The 25,209-nt window shown below is 39.3% G+C and overlaps 3 protein-coding genes across 6 annotated transcripts in view; 2 read left to right on the top strand and 1 right to left on the bottom strand.

The window, feature by feature from the left end:
- The window catches only part of LOC131125231 (protein shisa-like-2A), a 28,277-nt gene extending 20,690 nt beyond the window's left edge, over nucleotides 1–7,587 (top strand). For 2 of the 4 annotated variants that reach the window (XM_078791432.1, XM_058066572.2), the window contains 3 exons: nucleotides 3,826–4,008; nucleotides 5,344–5,480; nucleotides 5,639–7,587. In XM_078791432.1, coding sequence (XP_078647558.1) covers nucleotides 3,827–4,008; nucleotides 5,344–5,480; nucleotides 5,639–5,814 — 495 coding nt within the window. In that variant the 5' untranslated portion in view covers nucleotide 3,826 and the 3' untranslated portion in view covers nucleotides 5,815–7,587. Of the gene's footprint in view, nucleotides 1–3,721; nucleotides 4,009–5,343; nucleotides 5,481–5,638 lie in introns of those variants that run through there. The other 2 variants (XM_078791433.1, XM_078791431.1) reach the window with 2 other exon arrangements.
- A 2,906-nt stretch (nucleotides 7,588–10,493) lies between these two features.
- Nucleotides 10,494–13,327, top strand: LOC131126105 (leucine-rich repeat-containing protein 19-like). Its single transcript, XM_058068297.2, has 3 exons — nucleotides 10,494–10,632; nucleotides 12,560–12,737; nucleotides 12,869–13,327. Exons 2-3 carry the CDS (start codon nucleotides 12,560–12,562, stop codon nucleotides 13,261–13,263), a joined length of 573 nt encoding a protein of 190 aa, XP_057924280.2. The 5' UTR covers nucleotides 10,494–10,632; the 3' UTR covers nucleotides 13,264–13,327.
- Nucleotides 13,328–16,235: 2,908 nt separating this feature from the next.
- On the bottom strand, nucleotides 16,236–17,687 carry LOC131125868 (transmembrane protein 125). Its single transcript, XM_058067803.2, has one exon. It carries the CDS (start codon nucleotides 17,608–17,610, stop codon nucleotides 16,906–16,908), a length of 705 nt encoding a protein of 234 aa, XP_057923786.2. The 5' UTR covers nucleotides 17,611–17,687; the 3' UTR covers nucleotides 16,236–16,905.
- Between the last annotated feature and the right edge of the window lie 7,522 nt (nucleotides 17,688–25,209).

The following is a 25,209-nucleotide window of genomic DNA, read 5'->3' as shown; positions in this document are numbered from 1 at the left end:
TGTGGGGTAGCTAGCTCATATATAGCTCTCTGGAAGGCACAGAAAAGTGAAAGGTTCATCCATTCATTTTCTACCGCTTATCCTCACATGGGTCGTGGGGGTGCTGGAGCCTATCCCAGCTGTCTTCGGGCGAGAGGCGGGGTACACCCTTGACTGGTGGCCAGCCAATCACAGGGCACATAGAGACAAACAACCATTCACACTCACATTCATACCTATGGACAATTTGGAGTCGCCAATTAACCTAGCATGTTTTTGGAATGTGGGAGGAAACCGGAGTACCCGGAGAAAACCCATGTATGCACGGGGAAAACATGCAAACTCCACACAGAGAAGGCAGAGGGTGAAATTGAACGTGGATCTTCTAGCTGCGAGGTCTGCGCACTAACCACTCAGCACCGTGCAGCCAAAAGTGAACGCTATGGGTTGTAAATAATGGGAAAAATTCCGAAAAACAGTGCAGTTCATGCGTGTAATTAAAGACACATTTTTCCGCACTTCACCTTTGTGTGTGCATTCTGAGCATCTGGCCCATGACAAATCTCCCGACACGAACCCAACATCTTGACATTTTTCTTGCGGTTGAGTGAATCCATCTTGTTCTCAGTAAAAAATGATGTTCAGAAAGACATTCGGTCAGGGAAGCATTAAGTGAAAAGACACAGCTGTGTGGTCATGACCTGCTCTGTTGACATCAAATCGAGAGGAGAAGTCAATAAATATCAAGGTAAAAAAAAAATAGATGAAATACTAAAAGGAAGAATCAGGAAATTAAAGGAAATTAAAACCCTGAACATCTCGCAGATTATAACAAAGACATCTCATTTCATTTCCATCCATAACAGAGTAACAGGCTTTCACATGATGGATGATATTACTCTAATTGTAATCCCAGATGTCACATCTGCATCTATCTGCTGTGTAATCTGTGCCTGCATAGACTCTGGACTTGTGCTGTTTTTCGAGGTCACACACATGAAACCACAATTCGTGAACGATACACTCCAGCCTATAAATTAATCATTGCTGTTTTTTTTTCGAAGACGTACAGAAAAACAAAAACAAGAGGGCGCCTCGGTTTCTGATGCACTGCAGTGTCAGTGAAGTGAAGTATTCCAAGTAATGTCAAATGAACCAATCCACTTGCAAACAAGCATAACAGGTTGCATATTAATAGATAGATCCATATACAGTTGCTCCATATTAACAGTGTCAATACTTTGATATTATCTTCTAGTACCCACGTTCTAATCAATACATCAATATGTACATATATGATTACATACATTTTTACTAGTGTCTGCATGTGTATAATATTTATCAACAGTTGCTCGTCACACCCCCCCCCACCGCTGTCAAATAATCCCCTTTCTTCTGCCAATTTTTCCCCTGTTTCTGGATTGGACTCAGAGATAATCTGGGATTAGAGTGAGTTGTTCGTCCTGGTGTTCTCCTCATTCATTTTGATGGCCAGACATGTTCAACACCCAAAGTTCATTTGGTGTGACACTGTGTAATATCCATCTATTTTGCAGGGGTATGGATGCTGGAGCCTATCCCAGAGGCAAGGTACACCATTCATTCATACTCATATTCATACCTTTCATTCATTCATTTTCTACCGCTTTTCCTCACGAGGGTCGTGGGGGTGCTGGAGCCTATCCCAGCTGTCTTCGGGCGAGAGGCGGGGTACACCCTGGACTGGTCACCAGCCAATCACAGGGCACATATAGACAAACAACCATTCACACTCACATTCATACCTATGGACAATTTGGAGTCGCCAATTAACCTAGCATGTTTTTGGAATGTGGGAGGAAACCGGAGTACCTGGAAAAAACCGACGCATGCACGGGGAGAACATGCAAACTCCACACAGAGATGGCCGAGGGTGTAATTGAACCCTGGTCTCCTAGCTGTGAGGTCTGCACACTAACCACTCGACCGCCGTGTTGCCTATATTTATACCTACGGATGCTTTATAGAGTACCCTGAGAAAAACTCTGCATGCACAGGGAGAATATTCAAATTTTTGAGATTCGAAGGTCTGGGTGGCCACTATGCTAACCACTTGACCACGGTGCTGCATGACACTTCTTTTGGATTGGACTTGACAATATCAGACTTGCCATCCACTGCTTCCACTCTCCCATGTCGATTCATAATTCATAATTCATTCATTTTCTATCGCTTATCCTCACAAGGGTTGCGGGGGTGCTGGAGCCTATCCCAGCTGTCTCCCTGGAATGGTCGCCAGCCAATCACGGGCACATATAGACAAACAACCATTCACACTCACATTCATACCTATGGACAATTTAGAGTCGCCAATTAACCTAGCATGTTTTTGGAATGTGGGAGGAAACCGGAGTGTATGTACGGGGAGAACATGCAAACTCCACACAGAGATGGCCGAGGGTGGAATTGAACTCGGGTATTCTAGCTGTGAGGCCTGTGCAATAACCACTCAACCTCCGTGCAAACCCACGCATGCACGGGGAGAACATGCATGTCTATTCATAACGATTCATGCCAACCATTACTTTTTTAATTGTTGACATAATATGTCACTTTACGATATTTATTTCCGATGCCAGATGCTCATAATGTAGACGTTCTTTCGGTTTACTCTGCCTCAGCGATGATGACTTGTTTTTTTTTCTACCTACTGCAGACATCTGACCACCTGTTGCTCGGTTGGAGCAATATTTCGTTCTCCTGTTCCCCTCCTCCAGATGCACTGGCATAAGACCTGCGTGTTAAGTGAAGCCCGGTCACAATTACGTATATATACGTTTTGACTGCACTGTGCACGTCATTTGCAATATAATGCAAATATAATGCTTTTTCATCATTTTGCTTCCTTAAAGCTTACACTTTCCTTCCAGCCCGTCCATTTCTTTATAATATGATGCATTTTCATTCTTCACATCCTTAATGTGTTTCATTAGGCATTCATATATTCATGCTGGTTTTGTTGGTTAGTTCCTTCCTCATGTCAGTCGACATCAAAATTATAAAAAAAAAAAGTGCCTTGTGGAGTCATGAACATTAATGGATGTTCTTGCAGGGTCTAAATTGCTTATGAACACTCCCTGTATATGAATTAAAAATGTATTTTTAATTCTCGATGTTCTGCAAGTGGAAATGCCCCCAAAACAATAGAAAAAAACATCACTTTATCTATTGAAAATGTGAAAATGAAAAGGATAAAAAGCTCCCAAGAGAAGAGAAACACCCACTAATGTCCTTGAACATGTGAAATTATCCGCTCCTATGGAAGCGACAGTAATAAAAAAAAAATAAATAAAAAAAAAGGAAGCACGTTGGTCTTATGGTGATGGTGCTTTAACTGGAAGACCAGAATCAATATCCTGATAAGCCTTTTGTTGATTGGAGACAAGGCTAAGATATTGTTTTAGTTGTCCTCTGACTAATACTCCACAGGGATAAAGGTAAAGAAATGTTCTTTCTTATATTAAGTAGAAAGATGCTGCCTTTATGAAAATAATAAAAACCAGTTTCGACTGAAAGTGGCAGACATGTATTAACCTGAGTGCAATGCTATGAGATGTGCAATATATTAGAAACATGACATAAGTGAGTCACGTGACTAGGTGAGACAGAGCGAGCGAGCGAGAGAGAGAGAGAGATTGAGAGGGGTGGGTGTGTGTGTGGAGGGGGGGAGCTCACCCATTTTCTCCATCATCCATCATGACCACAAGCACACGCTCACACACACCATCTAGCGCCGAGTGGGCACCCAGCCGGCAACTCTTCTTCTTCTTCTTCATCTTGGTGTTCTTTTGTGTTGTCCCTCTGCAGCATGAGTGCTGAATGCACAGAATACCTCAACACTGACGGTGTGTTCGTGGACGCGTTCTACTGCCCCAAAGCCGGAAATGACGCTGCTGCCACGTTCTGTTGTGGATTTAATGATGTCAAGTACTGCTGCGATGACCCCAACAGCTTCTATCCAGATGACTATACGTATATGTGGTGGCTGAGGTAATTTGTTTTTTTTTACTTTCAAACCTTTTCCTAAACGTCAAATTATTAAGTGATGTATACATTTTTCATTTCAAATTTTTCATTATTTTATGACTGCTTTATAAATTATTCAACCAATAATAGAGATGCACAAAATATATATATTTATGTTCTGCTTCTTAAGACTGATATACCAATAATTGATCACTTTTTAACTGATGTCACGTGACCAGAAGTTTTGGCGATAAGTCAACATAATATGTGAATATTTCCAGGGACATTACTCATCTCAAGTCGATATTCGACTGATATTTCTATACTCCATAATGACTCGCGGAAGTAATTCCACTTTAATTCTGGGAAACGGAACACGACGGATTTCTGTACATGTGTTCTTTCTTCTTCTGAGCTTTGGATTGTCAAGTGGTTCCTTGTGTATTACATCGAGTTCCTGTCTCGATGTATGGTAATGGTAATGGTTTAATTTCATTTGAACATGGATCAGATTACAATTGAATGCATCACATAATCAGTTCACAGTTCCACATGTCCAAAAGGAGTAGGAAGAAGCAAAGCTTATTAAATCCTACCCCTCCATTTGGTACTTTTACAATCAGTAACGGTTACATTTGTTCACTTCCTGCTTTCCTAATATAGTTTAATTATTATTAATGTAATTATTATTATTATAATTATTAATTATTTTATTTATTTATTTATTTTAATTTTTATTTATTTTTTATTATCTTTTATTTATTATATTTTTATTATTATATTTTTATTTTTGTCACTTACCAAAGTACGAGGTGATATGACCATACAATGACATAATGGGTACCATAGTAACTGTCAATATAGTGATATGTATAGCACAACTATACTTAGCACAACTGAGTATAACTATATACTAACCTGGCACAGTGTTTTATTACGTTTTTTTGTTTAATAAAAATCCTAAGAACAGGATCTTAGACATAAATAAGACATTTTATCAGTGTATAGTCATGTAGAATTCCACTATATGGAGTTAACTTCACACAGGAGCTGCTGTCAGCCACAACTCACTCCAGTCAGCAACTCTATAGTAGCTAGCTAACACACTACATACTGTATATATGACATATTTTGATATCTTACATTTGTTTTCGTTCCTTTAGCCATTTTTATGATTGAAAATTCTTAATTTGGGACAAAAATATGTACAATTTCCTTATCTATGCATATGTTTTGGATACCAGGGACACATTGTTTACGTTCGTTAATACCCAAACTTACAAGTTTGAGATCATTAATTAAGAATTCCAGTTCTAATAGTTCTAATAATTAATCATAAATCCTTTCTTCTCCTCTCAGTATTTGGGCTCTTGTTGGTCTGTCTTTTGCGGCCGTGGTCCTTCTTGCCTTCCTCATCACAGTATGTGTTCTTTGCTACCTCTTCATTGTTACCAAACCAAGTCGCCTTGACAACAACATCCCCTTGCGACCCCCGGGTGAGTTTACGTCAGATGATTCTTATGAATGATGGAGTTTATGTATTATATAGGATACTTCCTATATAATACATTTGAAGATGTTTGCCACTGCAGCAAGAAAAAGAAAAAAACAACAACATGATCATGTCTGATTGCTTCTTTTCTGTGCTTTTCAGCAGGTGATGGATCCAATGTGTCAAGAGCAACATGTGCTTCTGGTCCACAGGGAGTCAGACAACACTTCATGAGCAGAAAGCTGCATTCTGACAACCAGCCTCCAGATCCAGAGCGTCTGTTCCAGAGGTGCTTCACAGCGACTGTTACAAGCGTAAAAGTGGAGAGCCCCTCATAGACACAAGAGTGCCTACAAATTAGAAAAAAAAACAGACTTCTTGGTCAAGAAGTGAACATTCTGATGTGGAGGAGCACAGAAGAACGTTTATGAATGTTAAATATTGTGAATTAGATCAAATTTGAGATCAAATAGCTGTATCAAAAATGTTATGTTGGGGTATTAGTTTGGCAATTTTATTCTTGGAATGGTGGAGAAGTGCCTGAGATGAAATACTTCTGTCAACCCTCCAGCACACATGATTCATAGTAATTAATAAATAGTAATTAGTAGGGATATCAGCATAAAAATGCAATATCAGGTGATATCGGAATCCGACTTTTTCCCGATCATGAAAGCCGATATTAAAAAAAATACCTCAAAATCTCCGAAATTGAGAGTTGGACAATATCGGCATATCGGTTTTTGGCAAAAAGTCGATTATCGGACATCCCTAGTAATCAATTTGATTCCTCAAAAAGATTTTTTAATGCAGTCACTCCCCACACTGAGTATCGTTAGCTTTGTAAAACCAAAATTGACGATACATTATGTACTTCCGGAGTGTCCAAAGTTGCGGTCCGTGAATGAAAAACTAAGAAAATAGGCCAAATGTGAAAACAATAAGTCACAATGTAAAGCACAAAACTAAACTGTTGCTGTTTCTTTCCTTATTAGCATCTTGTTAGCTCGCTAAACAAAATGGTAACCGGAACCGGAAGTTAGCTACCTTACTTCGCCCGTCTATGATGTCATCAGCAGTTGACTCCCAAAAATGTTAACACAAAACAAACATTTATAGTTTTACAAATAATTCAAAATGCATATAAATGACAAATGAAATAAATAAATGAACATTTAAGGTGGGATCTTCTGGAACGAATTGCTGACGCTAACGAATTGCTGATGCTAACAAAGGTTCCACACCGCTACCTCAATATAAACAGGCTTTCTATGCTCTAACTAATCTGAACTAAGCATTAGAAGACGAGCAGCATAGAAAATAGATGGATGCCGCTTCAATGCTGCCTCTGTTCATCAGAGGGAGTCATAGGAGCCCACAGCCTACAGGGAGGCTGACGTCAATGCAGCTCCCTAATGTTTAAAATAAATAAATACATTGATCTGATGTATTGTATTTTTATTATACAAGTTATGGTATGATTTTGAAGATGCGAAAATCCATTAAGCGTGTGTATAAAGCCAAAATTGTGTACAAATACTTCTGTAGGATAGCAGTAGTTTAAAGTGAGGGCGCTGACAAAAACAGAGGTTAAATTCTGCAGTTTTGTAGCCAACTATGTGAACTTCTGCTCAGGGACTGAATAGATTCTTGACGGTGAGCAGATACCTCATCTTAAATTGCCCAAGAGTATTTTTACAATGTACTAGCAAGAAACCTTTTGTAATTATGCAGCGCCTCTTTCAGTCTCTGTACTATGCCGGTAATTGCTAAAGCTGCTTTGTGTTGGAAATCATGCAAATGCAGCAGAAAAGCACTCTGACCATACGGTACTTAAACTGTGTTTAACAAAACTCCGATTTATGACAATACGGAATGTGAACTCAAATCATCTTTGCAGTGTACCCATCTCAGGGAAAGTTTTAATTCTGGAGTTAATACCATGCCTGATTAATCTAATACATTCAGCACATTTTTTTCACCACAATGATGTTACGTATACAAAACAATAAATATGTATCGTGTTTTCTGGAATATAAATCGCTCCGGAGTATAAGTCGCACAAGGCCAAAAATACTTAATTAGGTACTTAAACATATATAAGTCGCATTTTTTGCTACCAAAACAAACATTACGTCCTCTTGGAAGGCAAGTTCTAACAATAAAATAATAAAGAACAGGCTAAATAGTTGTAAGATATGCTAATAAAATGCTTATTCAGCTACACAAAAATAAACATGAATGGAAACAGTGACCAGTGTTTATGTAACATAAACAATTTCAAAAAGTGTGACTTATAGTCCAGAAAATACGGTATTGGAAATTAATATTATGGCTTTCCCCAAAGGTACCCATATCACTCTTTAGAGATTTGTTATTTATTTTTATGGGATTTTTGGGACACTTGATGACCCACTCACAAGCCTTTTTTTACATTCTTGTATCGAAGTATTATTGTACGTCAAAAAAAAAGCACATATATGACTTATTGTTGTGTTACTGTAGATGTCTTTTTCTCAAAACTATTAAGTGCCATGCTTTTGGAAAACTGTGTTTTTGTTCATCTTTGTGATGTCTTTGTTGTGTCTTTTGTAAAAGTTGTCCAAGAAACCGAATTGAGGTTTTTGGATTCTACATGAATGTTCCATAAAAATGTCAGTCATTTGTCTGAAAGTAAACAAAAATTAAAATGGCTCAACTCAAAAATAAATACAGACACATTGTGGTGGTCTGGTAGTAGCAGCAGCAATGATATTTATTGTGTGGTGAAGCTAACGGCTAGCTGGCTAGTAGCTAGCTAGCTGGTGTGGTATGGCGAGGCGATGTATCACCAAAAATGGCGAAATTGTGTATGAATGCTGGCGATGTTGACGCCAAACTGAATTACTGTAGTTAGCATGCTAACTATTAGCATGTTAACACCTGGCATGAAGTGTCACAGTAAAATAATAACCAAAAAAAATTCTACAATGCTAACTACTAGCATTCTAACAGTTAATTAGTTGATGGAGCATTGTTGATGTTTTTTGCGCAACACAGGAATGAACCAATGAACCAATGTTGACGCCAAACTGAATTACTATAGTTAGCATGCTAGCTGTTAGTATGTTAACACCTGGCATGAAGTGTCACAGTAAAATAATAACCAAAAAAAATTCTACAATGCTAACTACTAGCATTCTAACAGTTAATTAGTTGATGGAGCATTGTTGGTGCTTTTTGCGTGACACAGGAATGAACCAATGAACCAATGTTGACGCCAAACTGAATTACTATAATTAGCATGCTAGCTGTTAGCATGTTAACACCTGGCATGAAGTGTCACAGTAAAATAATAACCAAAAAAAATTCTACAATGCTAACTACTAGCATTCTAACAGTTAATTAGTTGATAGAGCATTGTTGGTGCTTTTTGCGTGACACAGGAATGAACCAATGAACCAATGTTGACGCCAAACTGAATTACTGTAGTTAGCATGCTAGCTATTAGCATGTTAACACCTGGCATGAAGTGTCACAGTAAAATAATAACCAAAAAAAATTCTACAATGCTAACTACTAGCATTCTAACAGTTAATTAGTTGATGGAGCATTGTTGGTGCTTTTTGCGCAACACAGGAATGAACCAATGAACCAACGTTGACGGCAAACTGAATTACTGTAGTTAGCATGCTCGTTATTAGCATGTTAACACCTGGCATGAAGTGTCACAGTAAAATAATAACAAAAAAAAATTCTACAATGCTAACTACGAATATTCTAACAGTTAATTAGTTGATGGAGCATTGTTGATGTTTTTTGCGCGACACAGGAATGAACCAATGAACCAATGTTGACGCCAAACGGAATTACTATAGTTAGCATGCTAGTTATTAGCATGTTAACACCTGGCATGAAGTGTCACAGTAAAATAATAACAAAAAAAAGTGTCTACAATGCTAACTACAAATATTCTAACAGTTAATTAGTTGATAGAGCATTGTTGGTGCTTTTTGCGTGACACAGGAATGAAGCAATGAACCAATGTTGAGGCCAAACTGAATTACTGTAGTTAGCATGCTAGCTATTAGCATGTTAACACCTGGCATGAAGTGTCACAGTAAAATAATAACCAAAAAAATGTCTACAATGCTAACTACTAGCATTCTAACAGTTAATTAGTTGATGGAGCATTGTTGGTGCTTTTTGCGTGACACAAGAATGAACCAATGTTGAGGCCAAACTGAATTACTGTAGTTAGCATGCTAGCTATTAGCATGTTAACACCTGGCATGAAGTGTCACAGTAAAATAATAACAAAAAAAATGTCTACAATGCTAACTATGAATATTCTAACAGTTAATTAGTTGATAGAGCATTTTGGTGCTTTTTGCGTGACACAGGAATGAACCAATCACAGAATGATAAAGTCGAAACAAGCTTCATTAGTTGAAAGCAGTGAAATACCGCTAGTCTTAGGAGATATTGATTGTTATCGAGTACTTGGTAACCCCTAACATGAATCAATATTTCCCCATGTTCATTAGAAATGTTAAACAAAATAGATAATTCAGAAAGATAATAGATAATAAACTGTTGATTACAATTTCATGGAACAAATACAACAAAGGTCAGTGCTTCTGGTAAGCGTTCAAGGCCGGCAGAGAAGCTTTGCCTGTATAAAAACACATGACACTCTAGGAATCAGATCTGCCCTTCAACAACCCTAATTAGAAGGACATGCATTGGGAGCGAAAAAAGGTCACAGCAGCGGCAAATCCAATGAATCCATTTGAAGCAGCCTCAAGGCACACTCGTGTAATGAAACTATCACTATCCGGTGCATGAAAACACTTTCAAATATGAATAAAAAAAAAAAAAACACACCTGGTTCTTTCTTTTGTTTTGTTTAGAACTGTGAAGACGAAAGAGGGTGTTAACAAATAGCAAAACCAAATAAAGTTATTCATTAACGCCTGTGACTTAAGGGCACGGTGCAGGAAGGGTGCATGATGGTATATCCTGCAACCTTTGCCCATCAACATTCTTTCTTCTCAAAAGGAGCAGCAGCGCAGGAAGGAAAGCAGCATTCTTAAAAGCTAAGAGCAGGAGGCTTTATATATATATATATATATTTATATATACTGTACTCTGCATCGAGTAATAACACCTTTCAGGTAAGTAATTCTTCAGTGAATATCGGTCCGTCGGCTATTTCCATGTATAGCTACACTTTCACCATGGTTCCTCAATCATAAGACATCGACAAAATAAAGTCCGAATACATTTTTTTTAAACCGTTAACATTGAATCTTCAGCCTGGAATCCATTTGCAATACAATTTTTTGGAGAATTATTGCAATGGTTTCTGTAGAAAGCGACTCTTTGCTTGCAAGTGATATATGGGTTATGGTGATAATCATCAAGGCCACGTCACAGCAGCTCAAGGAAGGTGAGGTTTTGACAGAAAGAAGTGTGGATGGGAGTTTGAGTACCGAGCAACTCGAGTTTGTGTGACGGACAAGGTCAGAGAAGCAAAGTTTCGACAACAAAGTCGTTGACAATAATGTTTTCAGATCATCAAACAAATTGAAATATTAGCCAATGACAACACAAAATGGAGATTTTCAGTGAAACTTTTTATTTTTGAGGAAGGAAAAAAAGCCAAACCTACTTGGCCCTATGTGAAAAAGTGATTTCCTCCTAAAGATAATAACTGTTTGGGTCACCCTTAGCAGCAACAACTGCAATCAAGTGTTTGTGATGACTTGCAATGAGTCTCTTACAGCGCCGTGGAGGAATTTTAGCCCACTCATCTTTGCAGAATTGTTGTCATTCAGCCACATTGGAGGCTTTTCCAGCATGAAGTACCTTTTTAAGGTCATGCCACAGCATCTCAATAGGATTCAGGTTAGGAATTTGGTTTTTCTTCAGCCATTCAGAGGTGGACTTGCTGGTGTGTTTTGGATCATTGTCCTGCTGAAGAACCCAAGTTGGTTTCAGCTTGAGGTTAGCCAGAAATTCTCCTTTAGGTTTTTTTGGTAGACAGCAGAATTTGTGATTCCATTTTCAGGTCCTGAAGCAGCAAAACAACCCCAGACCATCACACTACCACCACCATGTTTTACTGTTGGTATGATGTTCTTTTTTTGAAATACTGTTATTTTTACACCAGATGTAATGGGACACAAAGTTCAAATTTGGTCCCGTCAGACCACAATATTTTGTCTTAGGGCTCATCAAGATATTTTCTGGCAACATTGAGACAGGCCTTAATGTCCATTTTGTTCAGCAGTGGTTTTGGTCTTGGAACATTTGCCTAGTATCTTATGGTGGAATCATGAACACTGACCTCACAACTGAGGCAACTGAGGCCTGCAGTTCTTTGGATGTTGTTGTGGGGTCTTTTGTGACCCCACAACAGAGTTGTTGCCGCACTCTTGGGGTAATTTTTGTTGGCCGGCCACTTCCGGGAAGGTCAACCGCTTTTCCATGTTTTCAACCTTGGTGGATAATGACTCTCACTGTGGCTTGCTGGAGTCCCAAAGGTTTACAAATGGCTTTATAACCTTTTCCAGACTGATAGATCTCAATTAATCACAGTTAAGTTATGTTTTAACAGGGGGAAATCACCTTTTCCAATCACAGCCAGACCGGTTTGGATTTTTTTTCCACTTAATAATAAAAAGTGTCATTTAAAAACTGCATTTTGTGTTCTAATATTTATATTTGTTTGACGTTCTGAAACATTGAAATGTAAGAAACATGGACAAAGCTACACTACACCACAGGATTTCTCCCAGAGGAATAATAGTGTCCATTCCTGATATAAATCCAATTGAGTCAACTGAATCAACTAATCAGGTATTTTGTTCATTTTGTCTCAAAATAGGTCTTATATATCATAAATACCATTTTCGACGGCTTGACCCTTGTGAGTCTTATTTATATGTTTCACTGTAATGACATCAGTCGGCTTTTATAGTTCAATAAACATCATTTCCTCATAATGGAATCGTACATGTGAATGAAGAGAAGTACTTTCAATTTCTTCAGTCATGAATAAACTTGAAGTTTTTTTTTTTTTTTTTTTTCCCATTTTAGATGTCCTCGCAGGCTGGAGAAATGTTCCAGCGGAGCTGCAGCTTCATTGTGTTTCTCTTCCTTTGTCAATCATCTATCAGAAAAGCATATTGTGCATCAGCATATGACGCTGAAGGCCTGCAGAGACGCCTCCTTATCGAGGAAGATCATGCCAACATTAATGGCACGGACGCTCGAAGTAAGTCATGAAAGTTGCAAATATTTGACAAGATGTGTCGAACCTTGAGCTCTATAATACGCCAGGTTTTACAAGAATCGTGTTTATTGCCTCGCTGCATTAAAGTTTTATGTCGTTCACTGTCATGACAGGTCTTACCAATGTAGACAACACCACTCCGTCGATGGAATGGTCCTATTTGGCCGCGGGACTTGGTACAGCTCTTACTATATCGCTTGTTATTGTGATGGCTGTCAAGTTCCGTTTCTTCCATCGCTTCCTGGCGAGCTACAGACACTCCTTGCTGCAGGAGGCTGACGGGGTCAGCCAGTATGGTCAAGATGAGGTGACCTTTCCAAGCAGCGTGTCAGGGAGAATGGGAGTGGTGCGAGGGCCCGTCGGCACACTCGAGGAGGATGATGACGGCTTCATTGAAGATAATTACATCCAGACCAGTGAGAAAGACCGTGCAGCGAGAGAAGCTGAGGAGGAGGAGGAGTATGGGATAGAGGACAGTGATGATGATCTGCAGTTCACCATAGGGTGATCTAGATAAGCAGCTGGTCTATGATCCCATTTAAATGACAGCAGATTTAAATCTTTTTGTACTCTACTTTCTCGAGATGTAAATATAAAGTAAAATATTGTGTCAAGGTTTATTTTCAGGAGTTCAATTGCCACTTGGACCACGAAACTGTGGTTTACAATCCATCCCTTGATTTGAGTTTTTTTTGGCTTTTTAAGTGTTGTTTCATTTCTGCAGCATAAGATATAAGCCCAATTTGTAAGCAATAAATACTAGAAGTGTAAAGGTGACTATAGAGGTGTTATTCAGGGATGTAATAATCATAAAACCTGTATTTAGAAAGTAATAAACAGGTTTTCTATGCTCTAACTAATCAATGAACAAAGCATTAGAAGACAAGCAGCATAGAAAATGAATGGATGTTTATCAGAGGGAGTAATAGGAGACCAGAGCCCACAGGGAGGCTGACGTCATCGCAGCTCCCCAATGTATGCGTTACTCAGAAGGAATGCATTATGGGAAAACGTAACTTTTTTTTCCCATTTTAAATTCATATCAGTACATGTTTGTATATTTGGCAGATATACCTTTTGAGTGTTAAGTTGCTGTGTGACGAGTTTTGTGTTTCTTGTAAGATGACACAATTACATTGTTATACTGTTCTATATTATGGCATCCTGCGATTTCCAATGGGTTGACAAGCTTGTTGTGAGTATACTGATAGCTTGTGATTGGCTCCTGCCAAAGAAAGAGCTACCGTTTCCCCTCCCTTCTCACGTTTCCCACTCACAAATAGTAGAGTATTTAAACATTCATTCATTTATTCATTTTCTACCGTTTTTCCTCATGAGGGTAGCGGGGGTGCTGGAGCCTATCCCAGCTGTCTTTGGGCAAGAGGCGGGGTACACCCTGGACTGGTCGCCAGCCAATCACAGGGCACCTATGGACAAAAGTCGGCAATTAACCTAGCATGCTTTTGGAATGTGGGAGGAAACCGGAGTACCCGGAGAAAACTCCACACAGAGATGACAGAGGATGGAATTGAACCCTGGTCTCCTAACTGTGAGGTCTGTGCGCTAACCACTCGTCCACCGTGCCACCAGTATTTAAACAATTAGTAATAATTCTGAAGTAAAGGAGAAGTAACGAGAAAATCCATGTTTAAGAAAAAAGTAGCAGCAAATCAAAGATCAGACAAATGTCCAGAAAAAAAGTACAAATAAATACTGAGGAAAATATTGAAAGATTACAAACAGAAGCACAACAATATCAACAGTAACAAATGACCCTGGACTGCAGTATTTTCACCAGTGAACACACAAGGACCACCACTGAATGGCGAAAAAAGACAAGTAATGTCTATTTTTGACAGATGGGCCTCAGTCATTAGTTCCTCCATAACTACTCTAAATGTATGTACCTTAGTCATTTGTCCCTCATTAGTTTTTCAGTAAGTGCTGTATTTTGTGTACCTGGGATACGGCCGTGACCCTCGTGAGGATAAGCAGTAGAAAACGAATGAATGATGTCACTTTGGACAATGAGATATGTTTACTGCGGAAAAAAAAAAAAAAACCTTTTGAGAGGTGGGAAAAAATAATTCAGTTTACACTTGGTATGTTTTGTTGAACACCACACAAAGGAGTAGACCACAAAGCCCTCCTATTATCACTTCTTCTTCTGCAAATTTCCCAAGGAATTTGTCCATTCATCTCAGTGTTGGAGTGGAGTGTGGTTCACAAAATCCTACAACTAACCACACGGCCGGGACTCGTATCATGTTTCTCTTTTTTAGCCAGTGATTACTTCTACTGAAATGGTTATTGTGGCAGAGATGCTAAACAATATTATTGTCAACAATTTTTCCAACCAAATAAAACACTGTTATGACAATATATACTAACAGCGATAATAGTAATAATGATTTTTCGCTTGGTAAAGTTTCAAAATGTATTTTTTTCCCCACAAACAATTCATACTGTCTGTCAAACGTTTGCAGCATTTCTTGTTCAAAACGGGTGTCAGCATTAATAGTTCCTGCTTGTATGTAGTTGAACAATGCCAGTTCATTGTTTTTTTTAATTTTTTGTCGAATCTATATGTCTTTGTCTATTGATGTCAGGGCTGTCCAGTTGTCATTTAATATGTACAGTATAATAAAAAATATATATTAAAAGTACAACTCCATACTTTTAACATTTTTAACACTTTTAACATAAATATATGTGTTTTGATTAGCTATTACAATTATGATTTTCTCTTTCTAAGTTGTATTATGCCTTTTTGCTCTATTTTTCATGGGTGCACGAAACCCACGTACATGCGTGGGTTTTCTCCGGGTACTCCGGTTTCCTCCCACATTACAAAGCCCCCTATTATCAATTCTTCTTCTGCAAATTTCCCAAGGAATTTGTCCATTTATCTCAGTGTTGGAGTGGAGTGTGGTTCACAAAATAAAAAAAAAAACAAATACTAACCACATGACTGGGACTCGTATCATGTTTCTCATTTATAGCCAGTGATTACTTCTACTCAATCTTGGGAAGATGGTCATGTAAGAACATTTATAATGTGAAATGACTTTGCTGGATCGTGTCTTTTCTCACACTTCACTCTCACTTTTCAATTCATTAGGGACATTTAATTTATTCATAGACCTCATAGCAGAGATGTTTTAGATATGAACAATTACAATTAAAAGACATTGCTTATACATGAGTGTACAGTACATGCAAAACATGAACAAAATATTATTAAAATAAACATTTTTTGGTAATGGTAATGGTTTTATTTCATTTGAACATGCATCAGATTACAATTGAATGCATCACATAATCAGTTCACAGTTCCACATGTCCAAAAGGAGTAGGAAGAAGCAAAGCTTATTAAATCCTACCCCTCCATCTGGTACTTTTACAATCAGTAACTGTTACATTTGTTCACTTCCTGCTTTCCTAATATGGTTTAAGGTTTTTTTTAATACAGTTTATACAAAAAAGATTAGATTCAGGGAACGTAGATTTGGGATCCAACACGTATAGCTGTATGTTAAAATCGGACATTTTAAAAAAATTTGTTCATTTGTTCACTTCCTGCTTTCCATAATACAGTTTTTTTTAAATAATGTACCTTGTACTGAAGTATGAGGTGATATGACCATCCAATGACATAATGGGTACCATAGTAAGTGTCAATATAGTGATATGTATAGCACATCATGACTGGTTCAAGACTCTTCATCCTTGTATTTAGCAAACATCAACTGCTTGTATTGTTTCTTGAATTGGCTCATCGTTGTGCATTGTTTGAGGGTCTTACTCAATCCATTCCATAGTTTGATTCCACATACTGAAATGCTATGGCTTTTTAACATAGTCCTAGCATATAAGTGGTATCTGGTACTTTTACAATCAGTAATCAATTGTTACATTTGTTCACTTCCTGCTTTCCATAATACAGTTTTTTTTTTTAAACTTTGAACACAAAGTTTGAACACAACTTCAGTGCTTGTATTGGATTGACTAGCAATATACTAAGGTAGTATTTGAAAGTTATTTGAAGTTAAACAGATCAAAGAATTACAAGAAAATGGTAACAATATGATTCCTGGAACAATCAAATGTGAACAAATCATTTTCTGGAACAGCGTGCCACCTTCAAGGGTTAGATCAGGCTGGTTCTGGAGACGGAGACGGTCTCTCTCCTCGCCTGGTTCAACTGTCCTCCCGAAACGCAGAAGACACGCATAGACCCACCTCCTAGTCTCCTCGCACGGATAGCTCTCATCCTCCTGGTTTGCTCCCTTCTTCTCTTAAAGTAGACCAGCACACCGTACCCCACCACAGCCAGAGCCATACCGAGTCCAGCGGCCATCAGCACCAGACCTGAAACCAGCATTTCCACACTGTCCTCACCTTTGTTATTGATTGTGGTCACACAGAGAAGAACCGTCCCACACAGTATCACCGCCACACCCACAACCAAAATCAACGCCGGGTCGGCCTGTCCGCCGCTCTTCAGCTGCTCGATTCGATGCCGACTGTGCACGCAGTTCATATCCTGTATAGCGGAGCTAAGAAGCTGCTTGAGCAGAACAGCCAATGAGAGAAGACATAGCGTGGTGCCCACCCCCAGGCGCCACTCGCTGGAGATACTGGTGGTGATAGTGGAGAGAAGGCAGACGCCACCCAGGCCCAGACCTAATATGAGGGCGACCGAAGCACAGTAACACATGAGGGAATGGCGTGGGTCTCTGAACCACCACAGGTCCACCTGGTCTTCCATGGTACGCCTCTGGAGCAGATCCAGGTAAAGGCTTGGAGGTTGAAGGTTGTCACGAGGCGGATATAGAAGCTGCAATTCCGGCATCGTGCTGATGTCCGACCATACGGAATAACTACAACAGCACTTTTTGGATTGTTGAAGGAATTATAAACAAAATCCAATGTAAACTTGAGGAACTCACAAAGATGCAGGCCGTCCATCCATCTGCATCATGTCCTCCAACGCTGGCTTGGACCTCAGAGTAAATTATCTAGATGAATCAACAATAAGAAATCGAGTTTCTCCAACAATTTTGATAAAATGTTCCATCTGGTAAGCAGACTGCAAATAGATGATTGATGAGTTCAGGCTCAGAGTAAGAAGAACGTGGTGGTCACAGTGACATTGTGATGAGAGCCTTCATCTTCACAGAGAACATCGTGGCTGATGACCCGTTCCCTTATCTGCTTCGGCATAAACGCCCCCACCCTGCCTTCTCTCTCCTCATCACACAGGAACAGCATGAAAAAAAAAAAAGCACAAAGTCACAATTACAGCTTTGGATCACGCTTTGGATGAAGAATGGCTGCACAATAATGGCCCTCAGAGCAGAGAACACTGACTGATGAACACGGCGACTGCGCTGCTCAGGGTGGCTGGTGCTTGTGTGAATGTGAGAGCTGAATGATGTCAACGGGTCAGAAGAAGTCTGCTATTGTCATCCAAAGGGTGGCGTCACTCTTACAAACTCACACAGCTGGAACCCCCCCGTGGATTGTGAAAGTTTTGGAGCCATGATTGTGCAGACTATTATTATCCTTTATTGCTCATTCTCCACTTCTATAATGTAAACCCGGTGATTTTCAACCATTACTCTGTGAGTGAAATCATATTTCATAATGACATAGTACGTCTCTCCATAAAGTGTAACTGACAATGCTCAAAAATGTACCAATCTATTATCTATACACTCCTATTTTTGATTTGCATATTGTCCAGTTCAATATACAATCAATAAATAATGTCGGATGTGCTATTATTATTCAAAATGGATACTGCTATCAAGATTCAAGAATATTTATTGTCAATTCACCATATATCATGTAACACAGAGCGTGTCACAAAACAATGCAGGTGCATTTTGAAATGGTTATTGTGGCAGAGATGCTAAACAATATTATTGTCAACATTTTTTCCAACCAAATAAAACACTGTTATGACAATATATAATAGCGATAATAGTAATAATGATTTTTCACTTTTTCACAGTTGCAGAATTAGCATTTATAATTTGTTTTTTTCCCCACAAACAATTCATACTGTCTGTCAAACGTTTGCAGCATTTCTTGTTCAAAATGGGTGTCAGCATTAATAGTTCCTGCTTGTATGTCGTTGAACAATGCCAGTTCATTGTTTTTTTTGTCAAATCTATTTGTCTTTGTCTATTTATGTCAAGGCTGTCCATTTGTCATTTGATATGTACAGTATAATCAGAAAATTATAAAAATACAACTCCATATTTGTATTTTTTACATAAATATATGTGTTTTGATTAGTTATTACATTACGATTTTTCCCTTTGTAAGTTATATTATGCCTTTTTGCTATATTTTTCGTGGGTGCACGAAACCCACGTGCATGCGTGGGTTTTCTCCGGGTACTCCGGTTTCCTCCCACATTCCAAAACAGGTTAATTGGCGACTCCAAATTGTCCATAGGTATGAATGTGAGTGTGAATGGTTGTTTGTCTATATGTGCCCTGTGATTGGTTGGCGACCAGTCCAGGGTGTACCCCTCCTCTCACCCTGAAGACAGCTGGGATAGGCTCCAGTACCCCCCGCAACCCTCGTGAGGATAAGCGGTAGAAAATGAATGAATAATTCAATACATGTCTTCATGCAGCAACATTATCACAACCATTATGCAAAGATCATAAATAATAACCCAGAAAAATATTTTCTCAGAATGATAATTGCATTCATAATGGCAAAACCATCTTTCAGGCTGACATTCCAATATGAGAAATTGTATTTTTTCTTTTCCTAAGTTAGACTACGTATACAGAATAGGGCGATAGAACCTGATAAATGTCTTTTTTTATTTGTTATTCATAAAAGTAAAAAAAAAATACAGAAATATTTACTATTGATTGAGAGGCTGACATCAAAGAGGGGTTACGACCCAGGGTCATAAGTTTATGTTTGTAGTTGTTGTGGTGGTCACTGATGGCCCAAATGGAGGCAGGTGTGTGGGTGGGTTTTTTTTGTGTGTTGGAGGACCTTGGCTTCCTGTGATTGGTTGCAGCAGGGGAGCCGCCATCAATAAGAGGCCAAGGAGGCCACCAGGAAGAAGAAGATGGAATCTCAGCCTCAGAGGTATGCATGTTCTCCCATTGCTTGTGTGGGTTTTATACTATATGTATCTCTCGGTCTAAAACATGCATGGTTTTTGGTGTTTTAAGACGATAACAATTGTGGATGGTTGTCTACTTGTGTGTGTCCTGTGATTGCCCAATCCAGGGTGCCCCCTAGCTGCAATAGTCTCCACCCGTGACCCTGAACTGGTGAAGTGGGTGATTTCATAATGTCTATGTCAGGGGTGTTTTTTGTTTAAATAAATATTATTTAACAAAAAACCTGAAAAAATGTAAGTAGTAAGTCAAAACATTAACAGAAAAAAAATTGTAATTTTTTTTACCAGAAAGTTATTCATAATGTTATTAGGAAAAATGACATCATTTTAGCAGCATGAAGTTGAAATATTAAAGCAAAAAGTAGTGAAAAGTCATAACATTATGACAAAAAAACAAAACGACAAATAACGTAATGTTTGGAAAATTTGGTTGCAAAAAAGTTATAATATTATGAGAATAAAGTCATAATTGTGACAAAAAACTGTACCAGAAGAAAATTAACAATGAAACAACAAATGAAATGAATTTTTTTTCTGAAATGAAGAAAAAAAAACGCTGTAATTTTTACGAGAATAAAGTCAAAATATTAAGAGAATTTTTTTCAACATATTGTATTTTACTGTCATTTTTGTAGTAGAGTTGAAATATTACAGAAAGAATAGATTACTTTTAATATATGTCATAATATGAGAAACAAACAAAACAGATTTTTTATTTTTGGAAACTTACATTGAAGGAAAAAAAATACAAAAATTTGGCAATAAACTGAAAATATCATGGAAATAAAGTCATAATATTATGAGAAGAAAATGTATGAAGACTATTCCAAATGTAACTTGAACTATTTGTGGAATGATGAAAAATGATGCAGATTTATCTCCAAATATATTAATGCATAACTTGTCTACAGGTGTTTACGAAACATGAAATTAATTTTTCAGTTTGAACACGTTTGAACAGTTTGAAGAAAAAGCCACTGTGGATCCAAATTGCTGTACAAAAGGTAAACTGTTGGGAGGGTGTAGTTGCCTTATCTTACCAGCAGAGGACACCAGAGCATTGCATACAAATAATAGGACCCAAGCCGCTCCAAAAACGTTTGTTCAGCAAACCAGTGTCCTCCAAAGTTAATCATTTCATTCCACACCGTCTTCCACAACAACCAAAATAGTTCTCAAATGTAGCCTGGCTGAGTTCAAAGACATGGAAGCTTATGCAAAGCAATTTCCCCCCTGAATTAGGCATTTTCGAAATGGTTTAAATTATCTAAAATACAAATAGATGACATTCAGAAGATGCAAAGATGTAGCTGTAATAAAACAGATTTAGAAAGCACACCTTTGCTAGCACATGCTAACCGAGTGGTTACTCCAAATTTTTTGTCCATATGTGCCCTGTGATTGGCTGCTGACCAGGAGTGTACCCCTGGAGTCAGCTGGGATAGGCTCCAGCATACCCCTGCCACCCAAGTGGGAATAAGCGGTAGAAAATGAATGAATGAATGGCCACTCCAATTTTTTTGTCCATATGTGCCCTGTGATTGGCTGCCGACCAGGGATGTACCTCTGGAGTCAGCTGGGATAGGCTCCAGCATACCCCCACGACCCAAGTGAGGATTATTGGTAGAAAATGAATGAAGGGATGAATGCCCACTCCAATTTTTTTGTCCATATGTGCCCTGTGATTGGCTGCCAGCCAGGGGTGTACCCCTGGAGTCAGCTGGGATAGGCTCCAGCATACCCCCGCCACCCAAGTGAGGATAAGCGGTAGAAAATGAATGAATGAATGACTGAATGGCCACTCCAAATTTTTTGTCCATATGTGCCCTGTGATTGGCTGCCGACCAGGGGTGTACATCTGGAGTCAGCTGGGATAGGCTCCAGCATACCCCGCCACCCAAGTGAGGATAAGCCATAGAAAATGAATGAATGAATGAATGAATGAATGAATGAATGAATGGCCACTCCAATTTTTTTTGTCCATATGTGCCCTGTGATTGGCTGGCAGCCAGGGGTGTACATCTGGAGTCAGCCGGGATAGGCTCCAGCATACCCCCGCCACCCAAGTGAGGATAAGCGGTAGAAAATGAATGAATGAATGAATGGCCACTCCAAATTTTTTGTCCATATGTGCCCTGTGATTGGCTGGCAGCCAGGGGTGTACATCTGGAGTCAGCCGGGATAGGCTCCAGCATACCCCCGCCACCCAAGTGAGGATAAGCGGTAGAAAATGAATGAATGACCACTCCAAATTTTTGTCCATATGTGCCCTGTGATTGGCTGCCGACCAGGGGTGTACCCCTGGAGTCAGCTGGGATAGGCTCCTGCACACCCCTGCCACCCTAGTGAGCATAAACGTCATAGAAAATTAGTAGATGTATAGACGATGATTGTCATGGCAACCTCCCCAACTACTTTGATCCTCTCTTCAATGCCCTAACTTTATTGGCTGTAAACTGAGTTGTTTATGTAGGCGTTTGTCCCTATAAATTGACTTTCAGATAGGGATTAGTCGTCGCTGAGCTTATCTCCATTAAAATAAGTGATTATGCCATCAGCGTTGGCCGTGACCTAGATCTGAAAGACAGCCTTGTTGGCTGTGACTGGAAGCCACTAGACCTTGTGAATAACACGACGTTCACTTTTATCTGCAGACACATACAGTATTACCTAATTGTGCTAAGAATAAGCAATCAGGTTGCAGTTTAGTTAATGAAAGAGGAACACGGGTCCTTTTCCCGTTGGTGCTGCTGTTAGAAACCATATTCTCTGCAGTTCACCTTCACGTCATTAGCATATAAATGAAAAGCATATCACATTATTGCTGGGGGGGTGTATTAATAAAAGAGTTGTTGAACAGGGTGAGGTATCAAACAGGAGGCACATAGTCAAACAGGTGAAGTAGACTTTCCCCTCATTTTGTAAATCCATCACACCCCCCCCAAGTAGTGTTCCGGGAACTTTTATCGTGATTTTACAAATTCTCCCCCAAGCTGAGCACAAAAGCGCCACGGGGACACAAAATTGCTTGACCCGTTGAACTTCTCTTATCTTCTCACACTGGTTGGATATGCTTGGAAATTGAATTCAGTCAGCACAGCTGGCATGACATGGACACACTGAGCATGGCTCCAATGCCCCCTATGTGTTTACTGGCAAGGCTACACAGGGACTTTTGTACTTGCATGGTTAGTGTCATCAGTGTTTTCAACAAGGTCCGACTCTACTTTTTTTTCCTTTAGAAATAGAAACCCAAAAATGTTTTTATTGGGTCTGAAATGCATAGAAATTTGACACGACTGATTGATCTTGTTGCCACAATGTGTCTTTGGCAACAGTCCTGTTTCAATGAAGGTAAAAGTAACCTTAAATGTTCATGTAGTTCTTTCATGCATCGTTTATATGCATTTAGTGTTGTTTTATGCATGTCAAACTCATTCATTCATTCATTTATTATCCTCATGAGGGTCGTGGAGAGATGCTGGAGCCTATCCCAGCTGTCTTCGGGCGAGAGGCGGGGTAAATTTTCTGCATGTCAAACTCATTCATTCATTTATTATCCTCATGAGGGTCGTGGAGAGATGCTGGAGCCTATCCCAGCTGTCTTCGGGCGAGAGGCGGGGTAAATTTTCTGCATGTCAAACTCATTCATTCATTCATTTTTTACCGCTTATTCTCACAAGGGAGGGATGCTGGAGCCTATCCCAGCTGACTTTGGGCAAGAGGTGGGGTACATTTTATGCATGTCAAACTCATTCATTTATTAATTTCTACCGCTTATCCTCATGAGGGTTGTGAAAGGATGCTGGAGCCTATCCCAGCTGTCTTTGGGCAAGAGGCGGGGTACATTTTATGCATGTCAAACTCATTCATTTATTAATTTTCTACCGCTTATCCTCATGAGGGTTGTGAAAGGATGCTGGAGCCTATCCCAGCTGTCTTTGGGCGAGAAGCGGGGTACATTTTATGCATGTCAAACTCATTGATTCATTTTCTACCGCTAATCCTCACGAGGGTCGTGGAAGGATGCTGGAGCCTATCCCAGCTGTTTTCGGGCGAGAGGGAAAAACTATTCCCCTCCTATTAAAACATAACTGAGATTTTTTGAAATCTATTAGTCTGGAAAAGGTTATAAATCAGTTTCTAAAGCTTTGGGACTCCAGCAAACCACAGCGGGAGCCATTTTTGCTTTCATCATCAAATGACAAAAACATGAAACAGTGGTGAGCTAACCAAAATTATATTTTTTGTCATGATCTAAGCTCCTTATTTTATTCCCCTGTCTTCTCCTGGTTTTCTTTCTTTCCCTGGTCCTGGTTGGGAGCGGAGATACTGGGAACACCTGATGTGGATTTTTGACCTGTCTTATCTTATTGGTCACTCTTATTTTTGGTGCAGTACCTTGACAATTTTTATGCTTTCCATTGTGTTATCTCGCTTCACAGCATTCGAGTGGTTAGCACACAGGCCTCACAGCTAGGAGACCCGAGTTCAATTCCACCCTCGGCCATCTCTGTGTTGAGTTTGCATGTTCTCCCCGGGACTCCGGTTTCCTCCCACATTCCAAAAACATGCTAGGTTAATTGGCGACTCCAAATTGTCCATAGGTATGAATGTGAGTGTGAATGGTTGTTTGTCTATATGTGCCCTGTGATTGGCTGGCCACCAGTCCAGGGTATACCCTCCTGTATTCAAATGTCGCTCTGGGTAAATGAACACAGAAACTCTGACATCTTCATTGTTTGCTATTACAGTGGACCACTACACATTCACAGTCATTTATTTATGTATTTTTCCTTCAATTATAGGCTGTTTTTCCTGCAAAAAAAATTCATTCACCCTCAGCCCAGTGTAGTTGAAAGTGCAAAGGAAAAAAAATATGGTCAGTGGAGCATAAAGCATAACTATGTAAATATTGTGTGATTTTGTTTTGTTTTACCTGTGATGAATGTATGCTGTACACGTATTTTTACCTGTATTATAAAGGGGAAAAAAGCGCCTATTTTTGAAAATTATTATTTTTTGGACCAAACAGCCACAAATATTTGGGGCTTAATTACTGCATCCACATAATCATTTTAATTTTTAATATTGCATAATATAATAAATAACATTTCATTCTATTGTGTTACATTCATTGCATCCTACGTCTAGTCCCCGCCCCTCGTCGTGTCGTCACGCCGTGCACAGCCAATGGTTTTTGAGGGGATGACGTGAGGGGGCGTCGTAGAGGGAGGGGTCGGTGTGTGGATGGTGGCGGTGGTGTTTGTGGTGGCGGTGTTGGGGGGGGGG

Source organism: Doryrhamphus excisus, linkage group LG6 (assembly GCF_037039965.1).
Source record: "Doryrhamphus excisus strain RoL-2023G ecotype Guam linkage group LG6, RoL_Dexc_Guam_v1.1, whole genome shotgun sequence".
Lineage (NCBI taxonomy): Eukaryota > Metazoa > Chordata > Actinopteri > Syngnathiformes > Syngnathidae > Doryrhamphus > Doryrhamphus excisus.
This window is presented reverse-complemented; position numbering and strand designations above follow the sequence as displayed.